Raw genomic sequence first — 20591 nt, 5'->3', positions numbered from 1 at the left:
CTTGTTTATAGTAGCAAAAATTCATGATACCTTAGTTAGGAAATATTGATGAAATTGTGATATGTCCAAACCAGGGAATTCTAGGGAGTAGTTTAAAAAAATGAACTAAGTCTGTATCAACATGGTAATTTCTTTGTTAAATGTCAAAGCAAGTCACAGGACAATTGTTCTGTGCTCTCCTTAATTAAAAAACATAACAAAATCAGAAACCAACAAAATCTACTCTAGAACTTCAGCTGTGGAAGTATACATGCCAAATGATTGTTAATAGGGGTTGCTTCTGGGAGAAGTAGGGAGTGAAGGGGAATCATGGCCTTTTAATGAGCATACTTGTTTAAAATTGTGTAAGAGTTTATTCCTATTACTTTTGAGTTATGAACATTTTATTTATGTTAAGATAAGGCCAAAATGTAAACAAATTATTACTCTTTTTTTGAGGAAACTCTTCACACCATTTGTTCTGCACTTGTTCCTCTTATCGAAGTGAGCATAGCAATGAAGCAAAACCTTTGGATGATGTTAGAGTGAAGCGCCGTGTTCCCTTAACAAACATTAGGGCATCATTTTACCAGAACCGATGCATCAAGTGTGAATGAGTCCATTGTGCTAAAGTTAATTCCTCCAGTTACTTAGAAATTTAGGAATGTAGGCTAATGGTCCAGAGCATTTCTTAGTACATTTACATAATGGCTTGTTATATGATATTCAAAAATTTTTCCTTCATTTAATAAACCTTTATGAATTGACATATAAATGCTGAGGCATAGAAGTAGAAACCTTCTCACTTGCCGACAAAAGGATGAGCAAGAAAGTCCTGTGAAAGCTACAGAAACACTTTGAACCTCCCAAAAGAAAGAGGGCTATCAGATCTAATTTGAGAGCATCCAGACAGGTAAAGGAATAAAGTTCTGTCTTTTCCTTTTTTTTTTGCATGTCACCTAACGGAAAGTTCTTTTAAGTAGAAACCTTCTAGTTATTTGAAAAGTTTTCAAGTATTTTTTTAAAAGATTGATTGCAAAAGCTAACATTTTTATTTGTACTGAAATATCATCGAATCTATATTTGGCAAAAATATAGTCCTTCAATTTTGTACATTCTAATTACAATCAGATAAGGGCTGTGACATTTTTTTAGGCATCAAGATCAAGAATGGCTGTGGAGCCTAGGATGTCTCTGGCAGGCGAAAGGTAGAGATAGACATGAAATAGAAAAATAAAAAATTGAAAGAAGAAACAGGATAAGTGGAAAGGAGAGGAAATAGAAAAAGAAGAAAGAATGGGAGGAAGAAAGACTAATAAAACTTGCAGAGAATGGTAGAATTTAATCTGCAAAAGTTATCCTACCTCACACTCAATTTTACAGGATTTAAGCTTTCAATGAATAATAAATATGCACTTTCTGACATTTTGTATAATTTCTCTCTTTGATGTTTGGCCGTACAGGCCCAAGTTTGAGCTGGATGGGACCTCTGAGGGCACTGAGACGTTTGAAAGTTGCTGTTTGCCAGAAGCATACAGCTGGCTGGTGTCACAACTGGGATTAGATGCCAGGCCTCCAGACATTCAGCCTGGCACTCCTTATCCACAACATTCAAATCACAGCAGGGCATGCAATGCCCAGAATTTACACAGAACTTAAGCTGAACAAAAATTTGCAGAGAGTAGAACTCTGCGTATTTATGAGGAGGAAACACATGCCCAAGGGATGAAGAATGGGACTATCTTTTGTGAAATAGCATCTTATATAAACAGAGGTAATTCCCTTTCGTTTACGTGTCCAGAACCCATCATTAAAATTCACATAAGGGTTATTGCCTATTACTGCCAGGACTACTATTGCTTGCTCTCCGCAGTGATGAATGAAACCAGAATAAATGTTATAGATTTTTTAAAGCTGCATATAATACCGGCAACAGCAATAAACTTACGACATTTCACCCCACTCAGCAAACATAACAGGAAGGTCAGGAAGGATAAATGTTTGTTTGAGGGAAAGAAAAAATGTATTATTACAACTTCATAATCTTCAACTACTGGGTGATGATGCTGCATCCCACTTAATATTTGTATGAAAAATGGGATCAAAATATATGCAAAGGAGAAGCAATTTATCATAGTAAAGATTTGTGGCAGGGCTATAGGAAAAATCATCAGAGGCAATTTATAGAAAATGTCATTGTGGTGTCTGTATTATTCTTCACATTTTCTTTGACTCTTTACTGTTTCATTCAATACCTCTATAGTGAGTATTTTTGCTAAGAACTGTGCTGACCTCTGAGGAGCAGAGGTAGATGCAGAACAGTAGTAGGCTTTTGAAGAGACGAGAGAGTTTTGTAAGAGGTGCTAACTGCTAGCTCGGGAGGGGGAGATCCTTCCTGTCCATTGGCAGTGAAAGAAGGTGCCCCCCATAGATATGTGAACTTTAAAATAACCCCATTAATGGAAAGTAGATAGTTTTACTCCATCTCACTGTGAGAACAGGCTGTTGTATTTACCTAGATTTTCCAAGAAGAAAGAAAACTGTAGTTTTTGGTTTTGTTTTGTTTTTGTTTTAACAAGGAAAACAATTGTCTCATGTGCCGTCTGTTACAATTACCTTTTTTTGAAGGAATACATGTTGTTTATGATAAGTTCTCAGGCATGAACACCTCCAAGAATTATATAAGTAATACATTTTAGGCTGTGAGAATACCTGAAGATATTTTCAAGTACAAAATATGTTATTGGACAAATATCCAAGACAAAGAAGTTCACTTCTTTCATTAGTTTTCCAAGTGCACCCTGCACTATTTATATTTTAAGGTTAACTTCACCTCTCTTGGTGCACATTCTCTACATATCAAATATATTTTGAAAGCTTAAAATAATAAGATTTTACAAATATTTCAGGGTTTGTCTTTTCATAGTAATGATTATGGTATTTTGCGGGGGTTGGTTTGTTTTTCTATTATAAGAAGAGACTAAATTTCAGGGTAATTTTAAATGAACACTAGTTATTTTGCAGTATGATAATGAAGGATGAAATATTGTCCTGACATGATTACCCCAGTATCAACAGAAGTGACAGGTGAAATTTCATTGTTGGAAACTCTTTATCTTTTATATATTCATTCAACAAATATGTAATGGTGTGCTTGTGAAAATTCCTGAATTGGGTATTTCAGAGAATACAAAATGCCTCTGGTTGGATTTTCTGTCATTAGCACATTTATTTCATGATTTATATTTCCCCCAGCATGTCTCTCTATATTATCTAATTTAAACTTTAAACCATTCCTCCAGGTTAGGCAGGAGAGGAATTAATATACTCACTGAGTAGACAAGGAAACAGGCTCAGGTTCAGTGACTCCTCCTACCAGATGACCAGCGAAGGATGAAATTGGCCTTCTAATTCAGGTATTCTTATTTTGCTCTCACACTGAACCCTGCTCTTGAGGAGGTCACAAGTCACCCTCCCCATCCCTCCCCACACACATACACATGCTCACTCAGACATGCTGTACTTCATATTGTACCTCCCATGAGGGAGGGGCTCATAATCGGGAAAATCATTCAGTTGATGGTAAGCAGGACAACCTTCATGGAAGAACTGGTATTTTATTACATGACATTTGTCAAGTGCTTGCTGTGTGCCAAGTATGTGAGATAAACAGCACTTCATTCTCCGCTGTCAGTTAGCTCAGAGTTCAAGGGCAAAGCCAAACAATTATAACTCAGGCTAACATGCAAAAATGCAGATTGCTTTAGAATCACATGTAGGAGAGGCATGTAACTCAGACCACACAGAGCAGGTAACACCTGAGCACTGTTATGTATATTATTCTCTAAGCAATGGGGAGACATCGATGGATTTTAAGCAGGAGCATTATATCTGCCATGATAAGAAAGAGATTTATTATGAAGGGGCTATTTGGGAAGTTACTGCAGCAATCCAGTCAATAAATGTTTGGGGACCATATGAAGGCAATGCCAGGGGAGTTGGAGTGGACAGATTTGAGAAGTCAAGGGGGGCAGTTGTGACAATTTGTATGCTGGGGATTAAGGAAAGGAAAATGTCTAGAGTGACCCTCATATTTGGAAAATATTTTTATACATGAACACTTGCCTTATGGAATTGGTGTATTTTAGGCTAAAGAAAAAAGACAAAGTCCTGATACATGACTAATAAGTAGTTAATACCAACATTGATTAGAATATGGAATATAATAAGTGGGGAGGTCACAAGAGACTTATATGGATCTTACTAGTTGCCAACACTGTTGCATCTCATTTTTTCTTTTCTTTCTTTTTTTTTTTAAATTTTATTTATTTATTTGAGAGAGAGAGAGATCACAAGTGGGCAGTGGGGGACAGGGACAAGGGAGAGGGGAATGAATGAAGTAGAATAAAACGGAAATTGTTATAAATGTCATGAACAGAACAAAGAAGAATATTGAATTAATTATTCTAAAATATAGAAGACCAATGATTACAGGAGTTACGGTGCCATGAGTAGAAAGGAAAAAAAAATCAACACAAACACATGATTTGTAGGATAAAATTTTCAGGATTTTCCCCCTGTTTTTATGGAAGTAGCTGAATGATAGGGAATTAGACATTTTTCCAGTGGGTGATATTGGAGGGTGAGAGATTGGAGCTAGGCTAGCAATTCCAGCTAACATGGACAATATCTACCCTGTTTGCTGTGGCAGTTTCTAAGCCTAACACCATGCTCATTGCATTGAATGATTACAGTATGTATTTGTTCAGTAAATAAATAGACAAAGGGAGACAACTGAGGTGCCAATGAAGTTTTGGGAAGCATGCATAAAAAGTTGAATTTGACCTTCTTAAAAGAAATGTGACCACTAAGAGATAAGATGTAAAAAGAGAAGAAAAAACAATCAGAAGACAGATTCTTGGAGAATGCCTTTTTAATTTGGGATGTGCAAAAAAAAAAAAAAAAAAAGATAAGTGAGTGAAAGGTAATTAGAGGGAGAGGAAAAGTACCAAGATGGTATGATTTTACATTGGCAGCAATGTGGAGAAGGGATTGGAGGAGAACCAGCCTAATAGCAGGGGAGAGAGAGAGAGAGAGAGAGGGAGATCAAGAAGCAAATTTTTGATTAATAGACTCAGAGAGGCTAAGAAAGCTTGATCTGAGAAAAAGATGATTGGATTTAGTGAGGAGGAGATCATTATTGACAGATGATAGGGAAATATCAATAGTAAAATCAGGGTCAAAGTTTGCAAGGGGTTAATGTCAGAAATTTAGTGAGGAGAGAAGAGATATTTTCAGTGGGCTCCAGATTTTGAAGTCAGGATTGCTTGGTGATGCAGCTTTTATCAGACTTTGCACAAGCTGCAAAGGGGCTGTCACTATTCCTGCTTATGAAGCAGCCTATGCTGTTTCATTGAAGTGAATGGCAATTTAGTATAAAAAAAATGTAAAACAAAAATAAATCATGTCCTGTTCTTTTTTTGCCTTTCTACTAAATAACCATGCAAGGTCCTCCAGACTGTATCGAGTATGCTACATTAGCAGCACCAATGAGCAGAATGACCCATGAGAAAAAAATGGGAGGTGGATGCACCATCAGCATTGTTATTGGCTTATATCATCTGGGCTTGTAATAAAAAGTGGAATAATCAGCAAATTACTTACACCCAGGAGATGATAATTTCTGCTGTTTGACCTAAAGTGTCTTTTAAAAGGACTTCGCTTTGCTGAGCTTCTCAAAGTTGATATTAAATATTTTATTAAAGTAGAACTCAGTAAGACCATCTTTACCTACCAGTTTGCAATCAGTTTTGAGTCTCAAGACATGAATGCAACTTTAATATTAATCAGCGTAATCATTCAGAAAGTTGTAATAGTGTTTCATAAGGTGATTATATGGGCCATGGAACTAGAGGGGAAACTGATCTTTTCTGTTCCTTCCTCTGCCTCCAGAGATGATGTAGGAAAAGAATGAATATATGTAGGGTGCTGTTATTGTCTAACTAACTTTAGAAAGCTATCTTTGGAATTATTCCACCGCTTGTGACACATTATTTGGATATTCTCAGTGATAGTAAATCCTGTCTTTGAAGATGGATGTATGTTAGGGAAATGGCTATAAAATTTGGAAGGATAGCTGGGAAATAAAGTTGAGATCATAATGAGCAATTTAGTTTCTAATCAAGTGAGGAGTAATTTCAAGGCAGTGCACCCAAGATTCTTGTGTATTTTGTCAACAGGGTCATGTATCTGTGGTATACTGGGGAAAGCATCAGTGTTAGAATGCAAAAATACTCTGGGGTATTTTGGGGACAGAATGTTAGAAGTGAAGCACAAAGTTTTTTGTTTTTGTTTTGTTTTATCTTGAGATGATCACTGCAAACTGGATAAACAAAATACCTCAACTCAGGTCAGCATTCTGACTGATTCCTGGTTGTAAATCTCCATGATATCCTTATCATGCTTGGGGACAAAGACGGTGATTGACCTAAAGTAAAGAGAGGGAGATGAGCAGCGTTGATGAAATGACTGTTAATTGTATGTATAGAAAAGGGACATGAAGAGAGAAATATCTAGAAAAAAAAGAAGGTATAGACAAATAGACAGTTGAATATGTACCATGAAGAGATAAAGGATAAGGGAAGAGGATTTGGAAGAACCAGAGATAGTCAGGAAAGAAAGGCCATTGTTACCAAATTATGCTCATTGGAGAATTAGCTGAATTGCCTGAAAAAAAAAAAGTCCCTTTTGAATCAGGTGAATTGTAATTTCTTGTGAAGTCTTGTACAGTTTGTGCCTGTTGTTGGGCCAAAGCCAAGCGTTTCCAGATGGCCACAATAACCAGGAGGCCCCTTGACAACTCACTTCAGAGTCTAAAACAAATGGAAAATGAAAGGTATGGCTCTTTTACTAAGACCGGCCATGCATTCAAACAGGAGCGTCCTTTATCAAGCATTCTGCTGATGTTGTTGCTACTGTCCCCATCATAGAAGCTCTTTCACTTATGATGAGAAGAAGAGGTCTCATTAATAAATCATACTGCCTGATATTCCTATAGTATTTTGATAACATGCCAACACTTCATGGAAAATGAAATAAAATCAACCCAGAGAATTTTATAGCAATTTCCCCTTTTTATATGTCATATGGAATAATCAATTTCTGAACAAACTTAAGATTTAAGATGTACATGTCAGTACACGTATATCCATGTATAAAATAAGAAATTGCCTGGAAGGGTTTTAACAATGAAAGGTTTTTTTCACTTATGTGAAGAATGAGCCCAGTCAAACACATTAAAGGTTATTTTCAACTTCTGTACTCAGACAAGGACAAAATATGAACATAAAAAAAAGGCAGAAATCTCATCTCTATTTTATGTTCAAGTTTGAAATGAATGTAAAGGAATATATTCAGTTTTCTGAGCTATATTAGACTATTGTGCAGAAGATTGGTAATAAAGGAGGAGGTGCCAATTGATATAGTACACAGATAAAACCTAGAAATCCTAGAAAACTTATGTTAGAAAGACAGAAGTAAGCTGAAGATTAGTATTTAAAGGAAAATGGAAATATTTGATAAATAAAAGCCACTCACAGAAATAGCCAATCTTGCTTTCCTTTCCTTGCATATCATTTAATACTTGGCTAAAAATTATTGCTTATTATTTATTGATTGTCTGGAATTGGTTATTAGAATCTGTATGTATTGTAGCAATGCTCTTATTCATGAGGCAAATCTATTTTTCTACACATATTCTATTTTTTGTAAAGAAAATAAAATGAAATAAGATTGCACTGGTCTTATCCTTTAAATGGGATTAATTAATTTGAAAGGATGCTTGGTATTATGCTCTGGCTTGTTGTAGATTATGTTACTGGATAGCTTATTTCCATTTCCTTCGATTGAAATAACCCTTGAGATTTAAAAAAATATCAGGCATTTAATCATTTAAAACTATGTGGTTGACCTGAATTGGTGGAATTAAACATTGTGGCATGGGTGGTTTCTATAGGGCATTTCAGAGGTTTCAGTCTTGGACAAGGTTAACCCTTACTTCTCAGATATTTTCAGATTTGTGTTTCAAAAAATTATTCTGGCTATATTGTGGAGAATTGAATGGAAAGGGAATAATGGATTAAGGAAGAAGTTGGGCAGGTATTCCAATAATCCAAGTGAGAAAAACAGTATTATCCATTAGTTAAATGCATGGACTTTGAATCCAGATGCCTAGGTTTGAACGAAACATCTTTCACTTACTAGCTGTGTGACCTTGGGCAAATCACTAAATCTTGTGTTTCAATTTTCCTATCAAAATCCCTCTTTGGGAATAATAATAGTTCCTGCCTTAAGGGTTTTCATGAGAAATGAACAAGTTAATGTGCCATAGATCATGCTAGCCACAAGGCAAGTACAATGTAAGTATAGGCTGTTAATGAACTTGGATGATTGGAATGGAGATACAGATGAGTGGACCACATTTGAGTATATTTAGGTATTAGCATAAACAATAATTAGTGATTGACTATGGGGAAAAGGGTAGGAGAAGGTGTTGTCATATGCCATTTACTGTATATCATTAGAGGGTAAGGGATTGTAGAGTGCTGGGGACTTTCAAATAAAATATTACTTTTTTTAAGGATTATGGTCCTAAATCAGAATATTTTGTTAATATTTTTTATTTTGTATAGGTAAGTGAAGTCCATGAGAAAGATTAAAATTAGGGGTTCTGAACTCCATTTAATTGCTACTTGACTGAGAGACCCAAGGTTGGAGGTCTCTTTCTGGTGATATGTCTTTTTGTGTATCATGTGAGTCTTGAATCTGGTTTCTCTTAAAGAACTTTGGGTCAGCATTAGAACTCTTCATAAGCACTCTGACCTTCTAGTATGAAGCATCCTTAACACAATAAATCCTTTTAAAGAATCATATATTAGAGGGAATGAGATGTTATGAATGTGTATAAATGCCAGGTAACTAGTTTGTTCTTCATATAACTAATGACTGTTTCTTACACTTATTTTTAGAGATTTATTTATTTATTTGAGAGAGAAAGAAAGCGTGCATGTGGGAGTGCGAGGAGGGGCAGAGGGAGCGAATCCTTAAGCCGATTGCCTGCTGAACATGGAGCCCACACTGGAGGTCCATCTCAAGACCCTGAGATCATGACCTCAGCCAAAACCAAGAGCTGGTCACTCAACAAAACTGAGTCACCCAAGAGCCCCTACACTTTTTTTTTTCAATGTGGCTGTCCTAAAATAGGTTTCCACTTACGTGGTTTGTAAAAATAATGTATATATTTTCTTGTAACCAAAATTACTTTTTAATGCTTTATAATTCTTTGAATTCCTCAAAGAGAGTGCTAAGTAAATAAGTACTCAGACATTGGATGGATCATTGATATAAATTCTATATTTTTTCAATTTGATTATTTTATGTTTCATATAAAAGGGCATGGAGTTTAAGCAAATCTATGTTATTGTATGCCGATTTCAATGATTTATCCTTTCTATTTTTCCTATTCAGTCTGCTCTCAGTTTTCAAGAGGAGTCTATGCTATTTTTGGATTTTATGACAAGAAGTCTGTAAATACCATCACGTCATTTTGTGGAACGCTCCATGTCTCCTTCATCACTCCCAGCTTCCCAACAGATGGCACACATCCATTTGTCATTCAGATGAGACCTGACCTCAAAGGAGCACTTCTTAGCTTGATTGAATACTATCAATGGGACAAGTTTGCATATCTCTATGACAGCGACAGAGGTGAGTAAAAATATCCCTATGCCTTTGTAATGGGTCAAATTCAATGCCTACACTTGACACTTAAGTGATGTTATGGAGTAACACTTACATGTGATGTTATGGACATGTGGTGTCATATGTCCAGGGGTCACTTGGTTTAATTTTTCTGTGTAAATGAATAATGCAATTTGAAACTTGAGAAACATATTTAGAGTTTTAAAAAAAGTTGTGAATGTTCAATTTAAAGATATAGACTCTGCCAACCCGATGCCCAGATGTTCAGTTGTAATGTAATGTAAATAGCACCTTCTCACATCAGCAGCTAAGACCCTCTGGGGACTACATTAGTAGTTGAAGGTCAGTGAAGTGACTGCCTTGAAAATTGGTTTAAGTGAAACTGAATAAATATGTAAATAAGGACTTCTAGAGAATTAATAGCAATTAAATATTTTCACATGCAAAAATTTTATGAAGAAGGTATGACCGTTATTAACCTTGCTTTAAAATGACATCCCTGAATCTCAGAGGAGTTAAAGGACTTGCTCATGATCCACTTGAGCAGCTGGTACAATTTGACCCAGGTCTTCTGACACCAGACCCATGCATTTTCATAATTCTAGGTTTATGATGAGATGTTATTGATTAGCATACTAATTGGATAGAATCTTGGCTCATTATACTAAAGTTGTGTTTTCAGGGGGGGTTACTTCCTTCGTGTTTCCCACATCTCTTGTTGCAAAGTTTGGTATTAACAGACCTGCTTGATGTATGTGTCATAGAATTTCAGATGTTATTTTTTAAAATTTTATTTATCTATTTATTTATTTGTTTGTTTATTTAGGTATAGTTGACACACAATGTTGCAGTAGTTTCAGGTATACTACATAGTGATTCAACAACTCTGTACATTATGCTTTGCTCGCCACAAGTGTAGCTCCCATCTGTCACCATACAACACTATTACAGTACCAGTGACTACATTCTTTTATTCCCAAGACCTATTCATTCCATAACTGGAAGCCTGTATCTCCCACTCCCCTTCACCCATTTTGCCCAACACCCCACCCTTCTCCCCTCTGGCAGCCATCAGTTTGTTCTCTGTATTCTCTGTTTTCTATATTTTATAGTTTGTTCTCTATATGTATAGGTCTAGTCCTGCTTTTTAAAAACAGATTCTGATTCTGTTTGTTTATTCATTTGTTTTGTTGTTTAGATTCCACATATAAGTGAAATCATGTGGTATTTGTCTTTCTCCATCTGTCTCACTTAGCATGATACCCCCTAGATCCATCCATGTTGTAACAAATGGCAGGATCTCATCTTTTTTTATGGCTGAGTGATATTCCATTATATATACACCACATCTTATTTATCCATTCATCTATTAGTCAAGACTTAGGCTGCTTCCATATTTTGGCTACTGTAACTAATGCTGCAGTACACATAGAGGTGCATATATCTTTTCAAGTTAGTGTTTTAATTTTCTTTGGAATCTCAGATGTTCTTAAATATTCCTGGGTCCATGATTTGGCCTCAGTGGGTGTACTTACTAAAGTTGAATGAACGTTTTGTGCACATGTTTGCATATGTATTTTTCTAAAGACAGTACCCATTACCAAACTCAAAAGGATTAAGAACCACTATTGTAAGAGTACCTAAGTATCAAACTGGGCTTCCTTCAGCAGCTTACTTCCTGGAATATTTAAAGGTTCAAATGAAACCCAGAAGCCTGTTTCGACCAAGATAGGGCACCTTGTTAACCTGCAAGGGCAGACAAGAAGAGAGCCAGCTGTCAGTCAATTCGCCATTGATTAGTCTGTAGTCATTTGCTGCAGCAATCCCATCTGGAGTGCTCAAGCTAGGTGTCTGATTCTCTGCCCTGTCCTCCCGGAATGAGAATACTCCGTGGAAAAGACTGTCAGCCCTCTACAAGCTGAAAAAAGTTGCTATGTCAACAACTTCTCTCCCCTGCTTTGAGAAGAGAGAGCTTTGCTATTCCTATGAGGAATGAAAAATTAAAACAGAACCATTTAAAGAAAATATGGATTGCAATGTGCTGGATGATTCCAAAGCATACTTCTTATTAATGTGATAAAAGGCTTACAAAACTGAGCTTATTCATAGGCTTTCCTCCTGGTCTCTGCTAACTCCTTTAGAACTCTGTTACATTAATAAAACTAGCCTGAAATCTGTGAGTATTCTCCATGCCTCTTTCACCCTTACATCCTGTTGCAGTGATTTCTACCACGCAAATATATTTTATCTCTGGACACTCTTCATTGTCTTTGCTTCAGGCCAGGCCACCGCCACATGTTCCTTCTCTCTCCTCTCCATTTCCACACTTGCTTCTCTTTAATCCATTTTCCACAAAGTATCTGCAATGTGTAAATGCTCTTCAATGCTTTTCTGACCTTATCATTCCTTTGCTTAAAACACTTCTCATTAAAATGAAGATAAAATCGAAAATCCTTAACATGGCTCTAAGGTCCGGTTCCTGCCAATTTATGCTACTGTCCTGCTCACTCACTGAACTAAATCCATCTAACTAACCTTCTTTCACTGTCTCCAGATGCACCAAACCAAACCCTTTCACCCCAAATCTCTGCACAAGCCTCTAGTTCTTTCTCCTCCTTCACGTCTTAGCTTACAGAGCATTTCCACAGAGCTGCGTTTCATACTGTTATTCTCTCACAAAGAAGTCTCCTCTTGTCCTACATAGTACTTATCACAATTTTTAATTAATAGTAGCATCTGTTCTTTTACTCAAGAACTGCTATTGAGCTCCTACTATGTTCCAGGGACAGTTTTAGTCAAACAAGCCAAACATTATGTCTTTTATTTGCACCCTGGGTGTAAGCCCCAGGAAGGCAATGTCCAGGCAGTACCCATTACACTGGGTGTCCAGTTCCTAACTGTACACACAGCACTCAAGATGATGCTGGAACAGAGTTGATATTGAATAAATAGTATTAATAAGGGTTAAGCATCTGTGTTTTTTAAGTTTGAGATGATATGAGAATCTGATCTGAATCTTGCTGGCTAAATTGAAGGATCAGAAGATGAATTCTGTTTGACAAAGTTGAAGGTGGCGTTTTTACTTTAGGGACATACTTCACCCTCAGTGTGACTCCCTCTAGGTGAACATGAACTTTTGGGAAAAGTCATATAGACAACAGAGGCCATAAATAGAAAAAGAGAAACTCTAGTATTTGAAGAGAGATACTGAAGAAAAACTCTGGGAGATGATCATGTGAAGATGTATGAGTTTATGTACTTGTGAAAAGAACATGAAACATTTTGAAGTCATTTTATTAATACATGCTTTGGAAATATTAAATGAAATTGAAGTGATGAGATAATCTCCAGTCATGAAATTGTACAAGTTGATTCGGGTTTAAGTTCATCTTTTGAGGGAAGAATATTAGAAGAATATTATAGTACTATATATTAAAATTAAGTATTATATATTAAAGCCAAAAACGGCCTATGGACACATTTTCAAGCTATTATCAAATAGCTGCTCTGGTCTTAATATGAACAGTGTTACACTGGATCTGAAACTATTTTCAGAGATAAGTGTGTAAGACTCAAAATATTAGTAAAAGACTTGATCTTTACCTAGTGTTTTACTTGGATCAAGGAAATGGGATTTTGTTATCCAATTAAGGGAACAAAGATGCATGCTTATAATCACATAACACTAAATAGGAGGTACTTCCTTGAATTGTATGAGGTTAAGGGCTGAAGAAGAGAAACCCAGTCATGCAGTAAATGCATGAATGAACTTTTTAAAATGTAATATGATGGCAAAGCAATGAAAATTAAGGCAGTCATAAGAAAAAATTGCTATGCATGCTTTAAAAATACATTCTATGAATTCATTTCTCAGTATATCTCTACATGCTTCAATTTCAAACAATTTGGTCTGTCCTTGGCACTCTCTGTACTTCATGGACTATAAGCTTTTTTTTTTTAACTTTAAAAAAATTTTATTTTAATTCCAGTTAGTTAACATATAGTGTTATATTAGTTTCAGGTGTACGATACAGTGATTCAACACTTCTGTACAATACCTGGTACTCACCACAGCAAATACACTCCTTCATCCCTATCACCTGTTTCACCCATCCTCCTGCCCACCTCCCCTCTGGGAACCATCAGTTTTTTTCTCTAGTTAAGATTCTGATTCTTGCTTTGTCTCTCTCTCTTTCTCTTATTTTTTCCCTTTGCTTGTTCGTTTTGTTTTCTTAAATTCCACATGTGAATGAAATCATATGGTATTTGTCTTTCTCCGACTTATTTTTTTTTAATTTTTTATTGTTATGTTAATCACCATATATTACATCATTACCGACTGACTTATTTTGCTTAGCATTATACTCTCCAGCTCCATCCATGTGGTTGCAAATGGCAAGATTTCATTCTTTGTTTATATATAACACATCTTCTTAATCAATTCATCAATAGATAGACATTTAGGCTGCTTCCATGTCTTGGCTATTGTAAATAATACTGCTATAAACAGAAGGGTCCATGTATCCCTTTGAATTAGTATTTTTGTATTATTTGTGTAAACACCCGGCAGTACAATTGCCAGGTCATAAGGTTATTTTTAACTTTTTTAGGAACCTTCATCCAGTTTTCCACAGTGGCTGCACCATTTTGTATTCCAACAGTTCATGAAGGTTTCTTTTTCCCCACATCCTTTCCAACACCTGTTGTTTTTTGTGTTGTTGATTTTAGCCATTCTGACTGGTGTGAGGTGATATCTCATTGTAATTTTGATTTCCATTTCCCTGATGATCGGTGATGATCAGGATCTTGTCATGTGTCTGTTGGCCATCTATATGTGTTCTTTGGAGAAATGTCTGTTCATGTCTTTGGCCCATTTTTAATTGGATTATTAGCTTTTTGGGTGTTGAGTTTTATAAGTTCTTTATTTATTTTGGATACTAACCTTTTATCATATATATCATTTGTAAACATCTTCTCCCATTCTGTAGGTTGCCTTTTAGTTTTGTTGATTGATTACTTCATTGTGCAAAAGCTTTTTATTTTGATGTAGTCCCAATAGTTTATTTTTTATTTTGTTTCCCTTGCCTCAGGAAACATGTAGAAAGAAGTTGCTATGGCCGAGGTCAAAGAAATTACTGCCTATGTTCTCTTCTAGGATTTCTATGGTCTTACATTTAGGTCTTTAATCCATTTTGAATTTATTTTTGTGTATGGTGTGAGAAAGTGGTCCAATTTCTTTATTTTACATGTTGCTGTCTAGTCTTCCCAACACCATTTGTTGAAGAGACTGTCTTTTTCTCTTTGGATATTCTTTCCTGCTTTGTCGAAGACTAATTGACCATATAATTGTGGATTTATTTCTGGATTTTCTATTCTGTTCCATTGATCTGTGTATCTGCTTTTATGCCAGGACGATACTGTTTTGATCTCTACAGCTTTGTAATATAACTTAAAGTCTGGAATTGTGCTTCCTCCAGCTTTGCATTTCTTTTTCAAGAAATGGAGTCTTTGGCTATTTGGGGTCTTTTGTGTTTCCATACAAATTTTATGATTATGTGTTTTAGTTCTGTGAAGAATGCTATTGGTATTTTGGTAGGGATTGCATTAAGTGTATAGATTGCTTTGGGTAGTATAGACATTTTAATGATATTTGTTCTTCCAGTCCATGAGCATGGAATGTCTCCATTTCTTTGTGTCATCTTCAATTTCTTTCATCAGTGATTTATAGTTTTCAGAGTACAGGTCTTTCATCACTTTGGTTAGGTTTATTCCTAGGTATCTTATTATTTTGGGTACAACTATAAATGGGATTTTTTTTTAGTTTCTCTTTCCGCTGCTTCATTATTGGTGTATAGAAATGCAAGAGATTTCTGTACATTGATTTTGTATTTTGTAACTTTACTGAATTCGTGTATGAATTCTAGCAGTTTTCTGGTGCAGTCTTTTTCGTTTTCTATACACAGTATCTGTCATCTGCAAATAGTGAAAGTTTTACTTTTTCCTTACCAATTTGGTATTTCTTTTTGTTGTCTGAATCTTGTGACTAGGACTCCAGTACAATGTTGAGTAAAAGTGGTGGGAGTGGACATTGAGTGTCTTGTTCCTGACCTTGTTCCTGACCTTGTTCCTGGGGAAAATGTTTCAGTTTTTCCCCATTAAAGATAATGTTAGCTATGGATTTTTCACAGATGGCCTTTATTATGTTGAGGTATGTTCCCTCTAAACCTACTTTGTTCAGGGTTTTTATCATGTCTGGACATTGTACTTTGTCAAATCGTTTTTTTTCTGCATATATTGAATTGACCAAATGGTTCTTATCCTTTCTCTTATTGATGTGATGTATTATATTGATTGATTTGTGAATTTTGAGCCATACTTGCAACTCAGGAATAAATCCCACTTGATTGTGGTGAATTTTTTTTAATGTATTAATGAATTCAGTTTAGTAATATTTTATTGAGAATATTCATCAGGAATATTATCCTGTAGTTCTCTTTTTTAGTGGTGTCTTTATCTGGTTCTGGTATCAGGGTAATTCTGGCCTCATAGAATGAATTTGGAAGTTTTCCTTCCTTTTCTATTTTTTGAATAGTTTCAGAAGACTAAGTACTAACTCTTCTTTAAATGTTTGGTATCCTGTGAAGTCATGTGGTCCTGGACTTTCATTTGTTGGGATTTTCTTGATTATTGACTCAATTTCTTTGCTGGTTATTGGTCTGTTCAAATTTTCTATTTCTTCCTGTTTCATTTTGGTAGTTTATGTTTCTAGGAATTTATCCATTTCTTCTAGGTTGTCCAAAATGTTGGCATACAGGTTTTTTTTTCAATTTTTAATAATCTTTACTTTTTTGAGAGTCTATAATTAAATAAACATATTGTTTTTTTAAGATTTTATTTATTATCCACTTGAGAGAGAGACAGAGAGAGAGAGAGAGAAAGAGCACACAAGCCAAGGAGAGGGGCAGAGGGAGAGGGAGAAGAAGGCTCCCCCACTGAGCAGGGAGCCTGACCTGGGGCTCGATCCCAGGACCCCAGGGATCATGACCTGAGCCAAAAGCAGATGCTTAACCAATTGAGCCACCCAGGCATCCCTATATTGTTAAGTTTTAATTTATAAATATACTAATTGATGTTCTTTTGAGAAGCATGGCCAAAGCTTGAAAATGGCTCCCTAACATTCTGCCCCAAATATGAGCTGGATGAAAAAAAAATTAAAATATTCTATGCTTTTTTATTGCACTGCTCCTAACTCAGACTGCCATTTAAACCCTTCCTCCTTCCCACCATCCATCAAAATGCTGAGCAACAAGTCCAGGAGTCCATGTCCCAATTATAAACAAGGGAGGACATAGACTCATCTTGGTCTTTGTAGAGTTCATCTTCTTCTATTTCAAGTTTACCCATGAATGGAATGCTGAAAATATTCATTTGGTGACTGTGATGTTTTAGGACTGCTGTCTTCTCTTTATCCAAGCCATATTGCAGCAGCCTGCCACTCCTTGGTGACCCAGTGCTCTTCCTAAAAGCATATTATTACTTCATGGACAGTAGGTAGATAGATCTTCAATACATTTGGAACTATAGAGTAATGGGCCTACCTATGTTAATGCATTAAATATAGATTTATGTATAAATTTGAACCAAGACTTTAATCAAAATGTGTTTCTTATTTATTGGTTCAATGTCAATAAGGTAAGACAACACATTTCTATAGACAGTAAGTAAAACCAGAACTAATGCTTTATATCTTTATATCTTGATTTTAATTTTGAGCCACACTATTTGTTCCCTGAAGGGAAGGCACTTTGATTCCAGTTCCAAGAACAAATCATGCATAGAATAAAAATACTTCCAAATTATAAATTTCTTTTCAGATGTTCCTGAGAAAGTCAATGAGGGAAATATATGTTAATCTAATCTGCCTAGGCATGCTGCCATGATTTAGTGATCATAAATATTAATTTCTGTGCCTAAAAGATGAATAAGGACAGTGAATTTTAAATGAAACTAAGAAAATATTTTTGAAAAGAAAAAAGTGGTCTAAATGAAATATACTTATTTGCAGTAATCATTTTTAATTCCACCCACTAATATATAAACTAAAGCACTTAGACTTTACCTGTCTTTAAGCTGATGGCATTTCTATAACTCTCTCACAGTGTTATTAATACTAACTCAAGATGAAACTGTGAAGTACCAATGGTAATGCTTTGGGAGAGTTTTAAGGTGATTGTCAGCTCACAAATAAGTTACACAACTATAACTAATCTTGCAACAGTTAGGCACTTGAAGTGGTAAGGTAATCCAACAAAACATAGTCTAGCTGTTCTTTATTTTAGCCAAAAGCCTGAGAATTTTTAGAGCTTAGAACTTAATTTAATTTAATTTTTTATTTTTTTAAAGATTTGATGTATTTATTCATGAGAGACAGAGAGAGGGAGAGAGAGAGAGAGAGAGGCAGAGGGAGAAGCAGGCTCCCAAGGAGCAGGGAGCCCGATGCAAGACTCGATCCCAGGACTCTGGGATCATGACCTGAGCCGAAGGCAGACACTTAAACATCTGAGCCACCCAGGCACCCAGAACTTAATTTTAGATCTTGTAATATTCTTGAGTTACTTTAGAATGTATTTTAAATATATGGATTAAGAGGAATCATTAATTTTCTGGGTTTTTTTTTCCCTATTTTTAGATGAACAACTGCATATCTCAAGCTTTCTTTGTTCTGAGTAATTCAGTAATAAGAAATCAGTCTCTGCTATATTTCAAATATCCTGATATAGTATAGATACTAGAGTAGAATAATTACCACTTACTAATAACTTGAAGTATACCAATATTTATAAAGAATTTCCACTGTCCATACAAGTTTATGGTCTGATTAAGGGATGGAGGTATTTATGAAGATACGTTTATGCCATTTGTGTGGAAGGGAAAGAGTAATTATCTCAAGTAATATCTTTTCCCTTAATTAGAATGTGGTACCAAGAGACCAAGAACATGAATTTGTATTAGGTTTGAAGAGGTTAATTTCACCTCAGTAGTTGTAACATGTATTTTCAGTGATTTTTAAAATGATCTGCTAATTTTAAAGTAACCAAAATTAATACAAAACTCTTAGTTGTGAGGAAAACACAAAGCAAGTTGAGAGACTAAGAGGTCTGTTACTATTAACCAAAAACAAAACAAAACAAAACAAAACAAATCTAAGAATATGGATTACTAAGCATGGGACAGCAATCTTTCTAAATCATGAGTCAGACTATATTATGGATTGTGAGTTACTCCTGGCTGTCCCTAGGAGATGATTTAATATTATTCATTGTCTTCTGATGGCACTAAATTAATCAAGTCTGATATTGTACCACTTGAGCTATTTAGTTTCTTAATGGATGTAATGTTTTTAGGCTTCATAGGTTACAAAACATTAATTCTGAGAGTTTTAATAACAGAAAATCCATACCAGCTGTGAGTTATTTTTGACACATAGAATGAATTAGTTGAAAACTCAACCATTTCTTTAAATGCATTCTTATAAATTTAATATATCATCTCCATAGTCTTTGACAAGATGAACTGACAATAAATGTTAGGTATAGAAATATCACTTGATGAAACCTATTTACAAATCATTATTTATATTTAAAATTTCTTGTAATATATGTTGAAAGATGGAATAGAATATCAAGAACATCACCACTTGAAATTTTAGTATGTGGTAAACTTCATGATTAAATAAAAACAAAAATAATTTCTGCCTAGAAGAAAGGAATTCCAGTGCTATATGACAATATGGGGATAGCATATGGAAGATCATTCATGGATATAATGTTTTTATTTTTATTTTTATTTTTTTTAAAGATTTTATTTATTTATTCATGAGAGACGGGGGGGGGGAAGAGAGAGAGAGAGAAGGGGAGGGAGAAGCAGGCTCCCAAGGAGCAGGGAGCTGGATGTGGGACTATATCCCAGGACCCTGGGATCATGACCTGAGCCGAAGGCAGACGCTTAACCATCTGAGCCACCCAGGCGCCTGGATATAATGTTTTTAAAGAGGTAACAAGGAAGAGTTAGTTGCATAAAGATTAGAATGTGGAAAAGTAGGACCTAGATAGTGAAAGAGGTTTAGAAAATTAGCTTTTTTTTCCTACTCAGGAAAGAAGACTGGATAAATTTAATAACTGTTTTCAAGCACTTTGAGAAATGTTGAACTGATCATGATGGCCAGCTGTATGTTCTATCTTCACTTATGATAAAAAACAGGAAAAGTGTTTGAATTGTATCGTGGCAAGATTTATTTATACCTAATGGAAATCATAGGTGATCCATGATGTTTTTAAAAGAAATTTTATCATTAATAGAATTTTTTTTTACAATGAAATATGGTCTCTCTCTTATTTTTTAAAGATTTTATTTATTTATTTGATAAAGAGAGACACAGCAAGAGAGAGAACATGGGCAAGGGGAGTGGGAGAGGGAGAAGCAGGCTCCCCACAGAACAGAGGACCTGAAGCAGGGCTTGATCCCAGGACCCTGGGATCATGACCTGAGCCAAAGGCAGATGCTTAACAACTGAGCCACCCAGCTGCCCCTGAAATGTGGTTTCTTATTTAAATTATCTCTTGAGAAATTCTTGTGTAGCCCATGTTTTTGATACATGACTGGACAGAGGAAACAATTATTGTTTTGCCAAAAAAACAAATTTCACTTTAAGTTCAATTTATGGTTCAACTTCCCAATTTGAAATAAAAATAAATTATTTTCAATTTTCATAGTGAAATATTTTAAATAAAAAATAGAGAGAATAGTATGAAGACCCCCAAGGACTATTAACTCAGCTTTGTTAATGACCAATA

At 35.3% G+C, this 20591-nt stretch overlaps 1 protein-coding gene across 3 annotated transcripts in view; it reads left to right on the top strand.

Annotated features, from left to right (window-relative positions):
• Positions 1 to 20591, top strand: part of GRIA2 (glutamate ionotropic receptor AMPA type subunit 2) — a 145952-nt gene that overhangs the window by 60980 nt on the left and 64381 nt on the right. For all 3 annotated transcript variants that reach the window (XM_028104431.2, XM_028104432.1, XM_028104430.2), the window contains exon 3: positions 9505 to 9744. In XM_028104431.2, the coding sequence (XP_027960232.2) occupies positions 9505 to 9744 (240 nt within the window). The remainder of the gene's footprint in view (positions 1 to 9504; positions 9745 to 20591) is intronic.

The sequence above is a fragment of the Eumetopias jubatus genome, unplaced genomic scaffold (assembly GCF_037043125.1).
Source record: "Eumetopias jubatus isolate StellerSeaLion01/CBP00866 unplaced genomic scaffold, mEumJub1_p1.0 scaffold_2, whole genome shotgun sequence".
Lineage (NCBI taxonomy): Eukaryota > Metazoa > Chordata > Mammalia > Carnivora > Otariidae > Eumetopias > Eumetopias jubatus.
Note: the sequence above shows the minus strand (reverse complement) of the source record. Positions and strands in the feature narration are given on the sequence as shown.